General features: G+C 40.9%; 1 protein-coding gene across 1 annotated transcript in view; it reads left to right on the top strand.

The window, feature by feature from the left end:
• LOC133239201 (cytochrome P450 2C9-like) overlaps nt 1–9,408 on the top strand; it is a 54,758-nt gene extending 45,350 nt beyond the window's left edge. Inside the window, exons 8-9 of the mRNA XM_061402864.1 lie at nt 7,717–7,858; nt 8,826–9,408. Coding sequence (XP_061258848.1) covers nt 7,717–7,858; nt 8,826–9,007 — 324 coding nt within the window. The 3' untranslated portion in view covers nt 9,008–9,408. The remainder of the gene's footprint in view (nt 1–7,716; nt 7,859–8,825) is intronic.
• Nucleotides 9,409–10,269: the final 861 nt, after the last annotated feature.

Consider the following 10,269-nt stretch of genomic DNA (forward strand, 5'->3'; position numbering starts at 1 on the left):
ATGTTGAGGTATGTTCCTTCTATACCTGATTTCTGCAGGTTTTTTGTCGTAAACGGATGTTGAATTTTGTCAAAGGTTTTCTCTGCATCTATTGAGATAATCATATGGTTTTTATCTTTCAATTTGTTAATGTGGTGTATTACATTGATTGATTTGCAGATATTGTATAATCCTTGCATCCCTGTGATAAAGCCCACTTGGTCATGATGTATGATCTTTTTAATGTGTTATTGGATTCTGTTTGCTAGAATTTTGTTAAGGATTTTTGCTTCTATGTTCATCAGTGATATTGGCCTGTAGTTTTCTTTTTTTGTGACATCTTTGTCAGGTTTTGGTATTAGGGTGATGGTGGCCTCATAGAATGAGTTTGGAAGCTTACCTTCCTCTGCGATTTTCTGGTGGAGAAGGAAATGGCAACCCACTCCAGTACTCTTGCCTGGATAATCCCATGGAGGGTGGAGCCTGGTAGACTATAGTCCATGGGGCCGCAAAGAGTCGGACACGACTTCTGGAATTTTCTGGAAGATTTTGAGTAGGATAGGTGTTAGTTCTTCTCTAAATTTTTGGTGGAATTCAGCTGTGAAGCCGTCTGTTCTGGGCTTTTGTTTGTTGGAAGATTTCTGATTACAGTTTCGATTTCCGTGCTTGTGATGGGTCTGTTAAGATTTTCTATTTCTTCCTGGTTTAATTTTGGAAAGTTGTAATTCTCTAAGAATTTGTCCATATTTTCCAAGTTGTCCACTTTATTTACATATCAGATCAGATCAGTCGCTCAGTCGTGTCCGACTCTTTGCAACCCCATGAATCGCAGCACGTCAGGCCTCCCTGTCCATCACCAACTCCCAGAGTTCACTCAGACTCACGTCCATCGAGTCAGTGATGCCATCCAGCCATCTCATTCTCTGTCGTCCCCTTCTCCTCCTGCCCCCAATCCGTCCCAGCATCAGAGTCTTTTCCAATGAGTCAACTCTTCGCATGAGGTGGCCAAAGTATTGGAGTTTCAGCTTTAGCATCATTCCTTCCAAAGAAATCCCAGGGCTGATCTTCTTCAGAATGGACTGGTTGGATCTCCTTGCAGTCCAAGGGACTCTCAAGAGTCTTCTCCAACACCACAGTCCAAAAGCATCAATTCTTTGATGCTCAGCCTTCTTCACAGTCCAACTCTCACATTCATACATGACCACAGGAAAAACCGTAGCCTTGACTAGACGAACCTTTGTTGGCAAAGTAATGTCTCTGCTTTTGAATATGCTATCTAGGTTGGTCATAACTTTTCTTCCAAGGAGTAAGCGTCTTTTAATTTCATGGCTGCAGTCACCATCTGCAGTGATTTTGGAGCCCCCCAAAATAAAGTCTGACACTGTTTCCACTGTTTCCCCATCTATTTCCCATGAAGTGGTGGGACCGGGTGCCATGATCTTTGTTTTCTGAATGTCGAGCTTTAAGCCAACTTTTTCACTCTCCACTTTCACTTTCATCAAGAGGCTTTTTAGTTCTTCTTCACTTTCTGCCATAAGGGTGGTGTCATCTGCATATCTGAGGTTATTGATATTTCTCCCGGCAATCTTGAGTCCAGCTTGTGTTTCTTCCAGTCCAGTGTTTCTCATGATGTACTCTGCATAGAAGTTAAATAAGCAGGGTGACAGTATACAGCCTTGACATACTCCTTTTCCTATTTGGAACCAGTCTGTTGTTCCATGTCCAGTCCTAACTGTTGCTTCCTGACCTGCATACAAATTTCTCAAGAGGCAGATCAGGTGGTCTGGTATTCCCATCTCTTTCAGAATTTTCCACCATTTATTGTGATCCACACAGTCAAAGGCTTTGACATAGTCAATAAAGCAGAAATTGATGTTTTTCTGGAACTCTCTTGCTTTTTCGATGATCCAGCGGATGTTGGCAATTTGATCTCTGGTTCCTCTGCCTTTTCTAAATCCAGCTTGAACATCAGAAAGTTCACGGTTCACATATTGCTGAAGCCTGGCTTGGAGAATTTTGAGCATTACTTTACTAGCTTGTGAGATGATAATAGTCTCTTATGATCGTTTGTATTTCTGTGTTGTTTGTTATGATTTTTCCATTTTCATTTCTAATTTTGTTGATTTGATTTTTCTCCCTTTGATGATGATTTTTCTCCCTTTCTTGATGAGTCTGGTTAATGGTTTGTCAATTTTATCTATCTTCTCAAAGAACCATCTTTTGGTTTTGTTGATTTTAGCTATAGTCTCTTTTGTTTCTTTTGCATTTATTTCTCCCCTAATTTTTAAGATTTCTTTCCTTCTACTAACCCTGGGGTTCATAATTTCTTCATTTTCAAGTTGCTTTAGGTGTAGAGTTAGGTTATTTATTTGACTTTTTTCTTGTTTCTTGAGGTATGCCTGTATTGCTATGAACCTTCCCCTTAGCACTGCTTTTACACTGTCCCATACGTTTGGAGTTGTTGTGTTTTCATTTTCATTCATTTCTATGCATATTTTGATTTCTTTTTTTATTTATTCTGTGATTTTTTTGGTTATTCAGCAGCATGTTTTTCAGCCTCCGTATGTTTTGATTTTTAATAGTTTTTCTCCTGTAATTAAGATCTAATCTTACTGCATTGTGGCCAGAAAAGGTGCTTGGAATGATTTCAATTTTTTTGAATTTACCAAGGCTAGATTTATGGCCCAGGATGTGATCTATCCTGGAGAAGCTTCCGTGTGTGCTTGAGAAAAAGGTGAAATTCATTGTTTGGGGGTAAAATGTCCTATACATATCAATTAGGTCTAACTGGTCTATTTTGTCATTTAAAGTTTGTGTTTGCTTGTTAATTTTGTTTAGTTGATCTATCCATAGGTGTGAGTGGGGTATTAAAGTCTCCCACTGTTATTGTATTATTGTTAATTCTCCCTTTCATACTTGTTAGCATTTGTCTTACATATTGTGGTGCTCCTATGTTGGGTGCATATATATTTATCATGGTTATATCTTCTTTGATCATTATGTAGTGTCCTTCTTTGTCTCTTTTCACATCCTTTGTTTTAGTCTATTTTATCTGATATGAGTATTGCTACTCCTGCTTTCCTTTGTTCTCTATTTGTGTGGAATATCTTTTTCCAGCCCTTCACTTTCAGTCTGTATGTGTCCCTTGTTTCTAGGTTTGTCTCTTGTAGACAACATATATAGGGGTCCTGTTTTTGTATCCATTCAGCCAGTCTTTGTCTTTTGGTTGGGGCATTCAACCCACTTACATTTAAGGTAATTCTTGATAAGTATGATCCCATTGCCATTTACTTTATTGTTTTGGGTTCGAGTTTATACACCCTGTCTGTGTTTCCTGTCTAGAGAAGATCCTTTAGCATTTGTTGGAGAGCTGGTTTGGTGGTGCTGAATTCTCTCAGCTTTTGCTTGTCTGTAAAGCTTTTGATTTCTGCTTCATATTTGAATGAGATCCTTGCTGGGTACAGAAATCTGGGCTGTAGGTTATTTTCTTTCATCACTTTAAGTATGCCCTGCCATTCCCTTCTGGCCTGAAGTGTTTTTATTGAAAGATCAGCTGTTATCCTTATGGGAATCCTCTTGTGTGTTATTTGTTTTTTTCCCTTGCTGCTTTTAATATTTGTTCTTCGTGTTTTATCTTTGTTAATTTGATTAATATGTGTCTTGGGTTGTTTCATCTTGGGTTTATCCTGTTTGGGAATGTCTGGGTTTCCTGGACTTGAGTGATTATTTCCTTCCCCCATTTTTGGGAAGTTTTCAATCTCTGGGTTTCCTGGACTTGGGTGATTATTTCCTTCCCCCATTTTTGGGAAGTTTTCAATCTCTGGGTTTCCTGGACTTGGGTGATTATTTCCTTCCCCTATTTTTGGAAAGTTTTCAACTATTATCTCTTCAAGTATTTTCTCATGGTCTTTCTTTTTGTCTTCTTCTTCTGGGACTCCTATGATTTGAATGTTGGGGTGTTTAACATTGTCCCAGAGGTCTCTGAGGTTGTCCTCATTTCTTTTAATTCTTTTTTCCTCTATGTTTCATTTATTTCTACCATTCTATCTACTACCTCACTTATCCTATCTTCTGTCTCCCTTATTCTACTTTTGTTTCCCTCCAGAGTGTTTTTTATCTCATTTATTGCATTATTCAGTATATATTAACTCTTTTTTATTTCCTCTAGGTCCTTGTTAAACCTTTCTTGCATCTTCTTGATCCTTGTCTCCAGTCTATTTATCTATATCTCCAATTTGTTTTCAAGATTTTGGATCATTTTCACTACCATTATTTGGAATTCTTTATCAGGTAGATTCCCTATCTCTTTCTCTTTTGTTTGGTTTGCTGGGCATTTATCCTGTTCCTTTACCTGCTGGGTATTTTTCTGCCTTTTCATCTTGTTTATATTGCTGCATTTGGGGTGGTGTTTCTGTATTCTGCCGTTTGGTGGTTCCTGTTTATTGTGGAGGTTCCTCACTGTTGGTGGGGTTGGATGGGTGGCTTGTCAAGGTTTCTGGTTAAGGAAGCTTGTGTCAGTGTTCTGGAGCTGGATTTTTTCTTTCTGGAGTGCAATGAAGTGTTCAGTAAAGTTTTGAGATGTCAGTGGGCTTGGTGTGACTTTGGTCAGCCTATATATTGCGGCTCAGAGTTATGTTCCTATGTTTCTGGAGAATTTGAGTGTTATGTCTTGCTCTGGAGCTTGTTGGCCCTTGGGTGGTGCTTGGTTTCAGTGTAGGTATGGAAGCATTTGATGAGCTCCTATCGATTAATGTTCCCTGGGTTCAGGAGTTCTCTGGTGTTCTCAGGATTTGGCCTTAAGCCTCCTGCCTCTGGTTTTCAGTCTTATTCTTACAGTAGCCTCAAGACTTCACCTTCTATACAGCACCAGTGATAAAACATTGATGTAAATGATGAAAAGTTTCTCCACAGTGATGGACACCTGGAGAGGTACACAGAGTTACATGGACAAGAGAAGAGGGAGGAGGGAGATAGACGTGACCAGGAGGAGAAGAGGGGGAATCAAAAGGGAAGAGAGCAAGCTAGCCAGTAATCACTTCCCTATGTGCTCTCCACAGTCTGGATCCCTCAGAGATGTTCATGGAGTTGCACATAGAAGAGAAGAGGGAGGAAGGAGACAGAGGTGACTAGGAGGATAAAAGGGGGAATCAAAAGGAGAGCAACAGATCCAGCCAGTAATCAGTTCCCTGAGTGTTCTCCACAGCCCAGAACACACAAAGAGATTCACTGATTTGGGTAGAGAAGAAAAGGGGAAGGGGTGAAATAGAGGCGACCTGTTGGAGAAAAAGGAGAGTAAAAAGGGGGAGAGAGCAATCAGGCCAGTGATCTCACTCCCAAGTAAAAATGGGTCCTGTAGATTGGGTTCTTAAAGGTACAAAGTTGATAACAAATATCAATAAGCAAAGATTAAAAATCTTGAATAAAGGTTAGATTCTCAAAAATACAATATTAAAAAACAAAAACAAAAACCCCCAAAAAACAAAAAACAAACAAAAAAACACAAAGTCACAGAAATTATAAAATATATATATATGAAGTTTGCTTTAAAAATAGAGTCTTTCTTTTTTATTTTTGCAAGGTAATAGTAGGTTATAAAAATGAAAATTAAAGGAGTAATGGGGACTTAAAAATAACCAAAAAAATAAAATAAAATAAAAAAATTTTAATTAAAAAAATAATAATAGTAAAAATATATCTAAGACTTTCTCTGGAGCTGTTGCGGACAGTGTGGGGTTAGTTCATTTTCATATAGTTCCTCGGTCTGGCTTGTACTTCTTGCAGTCTATAGGCCCCTTCCTATGTAATCGGTGCTAACTACAGTTTTAATCTATTGCACCTGAACCAAAGCGGTTCCCTCCGTTTATTTTAGCTTCCTCTGTTTACTGATCTCTTCAGTGTCTAATTTCTGCCCTGACACAAGGGGCGCGGTGGTGGTCACTTTTTTTTAGGCTCACTTGTTCAGTCGTGCTTTGGGGAGGGAGGAACACTGCAAACAAATATCACTGGTGTGTGTTCACAGTGATTCAGCCACAGTGGGTTTGCCCCTGCTCACAGCGTGTGTGCTTTCCCAGTCTACACTGCTCAGACTCCATGTTGCTCTGCTGGGAACTGTCTGATGTGGGCCCTGGTTTGCATGCACGTCCCACGTCTAAGCCGCTCAGGTTCATGTTCTTGGGTACTCCACAAAGGCGGACTTTGTTGGGCCTGCATTTTGCACCCATCCCAGGTCCGAGCAACTCAGGTGGCCAGGTCCTTGACACGCGTAGTCACCCTCAGTTGAAGGTTGCGACTTATCTCCTCCCCCATCCCAGCCACTTGGTTTTCTGGGTGTACAACAGGCGCACCTTCTCAGGTGTGCCGTGTGTCTCTTCTGGGAAGCTGATTTCTGGCTGCCACCCTGCCAGTGGATGTCGACCGTCCAGAATCCCAGAAAGTCTTGGTTATCAAGGAAGTCTGCTTGCAGTTTGGTGTAGGATGCCTCCTTGTGGCCACGATTGCCCCCTTCCAGCTCTGGCTGCCCTCACCTGCCTGTCTCTGACAGGGGATAGACTGGGTCCACAGCCAGCCAGCTCTGCTCAGTCCTTTGTTCTGTAAGCGTGCCTGGTGGTGGTTAGGGCTTTTCCCAGGATCACAGGATAGCTATTCCACAGTCTGGGTTGCTATCTCAAGCTAGTTTCCTCAGATTGCCCTCAGGGGATTCAGGCCAGGTCCTTATCTTAAGCAGTGCAGCCTGCTCCTCCCTGTTCCTCCCCCGATTGCTAGTGGGGGATGCGAGCCTCTGGGCTGTTGCACAGCTGGAAGTTGCTGTTATGCAGGTAATCTGTGAGTTTTAATTATTTATTTATTTTTCCTCCCGATTATTTTGCCCTCTGAGATTCCAAGGCTCGCCACAGACCCGCCCGGAGAGAGTGTTTCCTGGTGTTTGGAAACTTCTCTTTTTTAAGACTCCCTTCCCAGGATGGATCTCAGTCCCTACATCTTTTGTCTCTCTTTTTACCTTTTATATTTTGTCCTACCTCCTTTCAAAGACAACGGGCTGCTTTTCTGGGTACCTGATATCCTCTGCCAGCATTCAGAAGTTGTTCTGTGGAATTTGCTCAGGGCTCAAGTGTTCTTTCGATGAATTTGTGGGGGAGAAAGTGGTCTCCCCGTCCTATTCCTCTGCCATCTTAGGACCGCCCCCCCCCCCCGCCCTTTCTATATGTTTTTAAGCTAGCATCCATCTCTAATGAACCCTGCCATATACTTTAAGACAAACAATCCGCATGGCAATGATAAATACTAGCAGTTGTTATTATACTTATTGTTATTATCACAGAATTTATTATTAATTAGATGAGAAATCTGTTTATAAAAGCCTTATGAACTTATAATCCAGACATCCCAAACTCTAAGAGTCTCCCCATTTTAAACCATAATCCACATATTAGATGAGTGAAAACTAAAGTAGTGAAATAAGGCAGCTGATGGGGACAGACACCAGTATGATAAGCAGAATGGATTCAGAAGGTCTAACACACTAGGATCCATGAACTCACCACTTCAAATACCACTGTCACTTGCCTTAAGCTTATTCCTTATTTATTACTTCTTTGTCTGGCTCAAAATGCCATTGTCTTTCTTTGGACCTAGAATTCCTCACCTGTAGGTCATAAGATTGGAATGAATAATTTATAACATTTCTTCCAGTTCCATGACTTCTTTATAATTCAGTTTATCTTCATCTTTTCTTCCCAGGGCACAGGTGTATTAGTATCGCTGACATCTGTGCTGTATGATGACAAAGTATTTCCTAACCCAGAAATGTTTGACCCTGGCCACTTCCTGGATGAGAGTGGTAACTTTAAAAAGAGTGACCACTTCATGCCTTTCTCAGCAGGTAACAAAATTTTTTCCTTCGTTACTTCAAAGGACAAGATGCTTTGGGGGCGGGGTGGGGGGGGGGATCAGTTGGAACTTCTTATAAAATTCCCACTCAGGGGCTGGTTGGACTGCTCTTTTCCTATACTCAGGTGTAGGAATTGCAATGCCCACACACTTTCCCTTCTCATAATATATGCTCTTTATTGCTCTAAGTTACCAAAGCTTTGAAAAGATGACCCAATTCTTTCAAATTCAGAAATAAAATTTGAGCTAGGTGCTGAAAATATAAGAGAAGTGTACCTTATCCATAAGGAACCATGTGTTGTAAAACTTGAAACTTCAAGATGTGTTGAAGATTGATGAAGATGTAGTTAGAGCAGAGAACAGAGGCTGTGAGGAGTAGAAATAAAGATGATAGGGACATCAGACTAAGAACATAAACTACAACTATACTGTGTGTTTCCAGGAGAAGAAAAAGGTTGATGAAAACATGAAATATCAAATTGCATGAGAATTGTTAATGAAGTACTTGGCATAGTGCCAAAGCTCATTAAAAATTTGTGTAAATAAGGGTAGCCATTCTGCTCTGCTAAGTCACGTCAGTCGCGTCCGACTCTGTGCGACCCCATAGATGGCAGCCCACCAGGCTCCCCTGTCCCCGGGATTCTCCAGGCAAGAACACTGGAGTGGGTTGCCATTTCCTTCTCCAATGCCAGGGTAGCCATTAAGATATGAAATTATGTGGACAGCATGTGTATCCATTCTATGTCTGCCTATCTAACTGTTGTGGCTTACATTTATCCATTCAACCATTCATCAATTGTTACTTTCTAACCACTGATAAGTAACACATTGGCCAGTTCCTCATGAAACTCCCCCACAGCTGTGAGAGGTTGGAATACCAGATGTGAATGCCAACTCTTTCTAACAGCCAGAAACACAGTGTTCAAGGAGTATGTACTCTCTGTGTTTGTTATTTTCAGGAAAACGGATTTGTGCAGGAGAAAGCCTGGCCCGCATGGAGGTGTTTTTATTCCTGACAGCGATTTTACAAAAATTTACTTTGAAATCTGTGGTTGACCCAAAGGACATCGACACCACCCCAATTGCCAATGGGTTCGCTTCTGTGCCACCTCCTTACAAGCTCTGCTTCATTCCTCTGTAAGGACTTGTCTCCTATGATGTCTTCAACTCCTTCTCATCTGAGGCATTGGTCACCTCCTTTCCTCTTCATTCTTCTGCCTAGGAATGCCTTCTCAATCTCTCTTCTTGTTATGGTGCAGTTTCACGGCAGAAATGTATCCGCTATTCTCCACGTCCTGTAACATTTGTACTGGCCATCACATATGCTAATGCTTTATCTATATAACATTTGTATTGGCCGTCACATATGCTAATGCTTTATCTATTACCGAGTAGCACTATGCAGTCAATACAAAATAGAACAAGATGATTAGTGTATGGCAATGGAGAGTTATTATTCTATGCATGTTCCTAATTAAAAGCATAATTTGATGAGCCAGTTCTCAGAGTTTCCTTATGGTGTGCCTAATACACGTGAGAAAGGAAGGAAAGTAATTCAAAGAAGTCATGTTGGTCTCATAGTGATCAGCACAGAGGACTACAGAGATTAAGCAGGAAAGTTCTCTTAGCTGCATGTCACCTAGAGTTACTTGAGGTTTGGATTTGAAACTGAAAGAGATTGTGTCCAGGAGTGCCTCAGTAGGAAAATATTGAGATCAGTGATACTAAGGAATTAAATCCAAAGTAAGCCACAGAAAACTACAAATGAAAATTAGAGCAGAAATCAGTGAAATTGCAAACAAGGAATCAGGATAAAAATCAATGAGACCAAAGTTAATTCTCTGAAAAGTTGAATAGAATTGATAAACCCATATGTAACCTATTCCCCACTCCGAGAGAAGACACATTATTAATATCATTGCTAAAAGAGGGACCATAACTTTAAGTCCCAGAGCACTAAAAGGATCATAAGGGATTATTATGAAGCTGTATGCCCACCAGTTTGAGAAGTTCAATGACATAGGTTAATTTCACACACAATCTGTCAAAATTCACACCTGGAAGAGTAACACCAACTAGTTGAAACTAGTTGAAAGACTTCTGTACCCTTAGTGAATGTGAACCTAGCCACATCAAAGCCAGAAAGAGAAGCAGATCCTCTCTCATCACAACTACCAAGCCCAACAATGTGCCCTATAATTGGGCAGGTATCCCCCTCCCAGCTCTCAGCTTCTCCTTGAGGAGCAAAGGAGTTGGCATGCACATCTGACATTCCAACCTCTCACAGCTGTGGGGAGTTTCATGAGGAACTGGCCTCTGTGTTACCTGTCTTGGAGCACTGAAAGGACTCAGCAAGCTGTAGATACCTAGGAGTTTCTAGGACATAAGAAGCAGGCTGGGCTA

This window comes from Bos javanicus, chromosome 26 (genome assembly GCF_032452875.1).
Source record: "Bos javanicus breed banteng chromosome 26, ARS-OSU_banteng_1.0, whole genome shotgun sequence".
Classification (NCBI taxonomy): domain Eukaryota; kingdom Metazoa; phylum Chordata; class Mammalia; order Artiodactyla; family Bovidae; genus Bos; species Bos javanicus.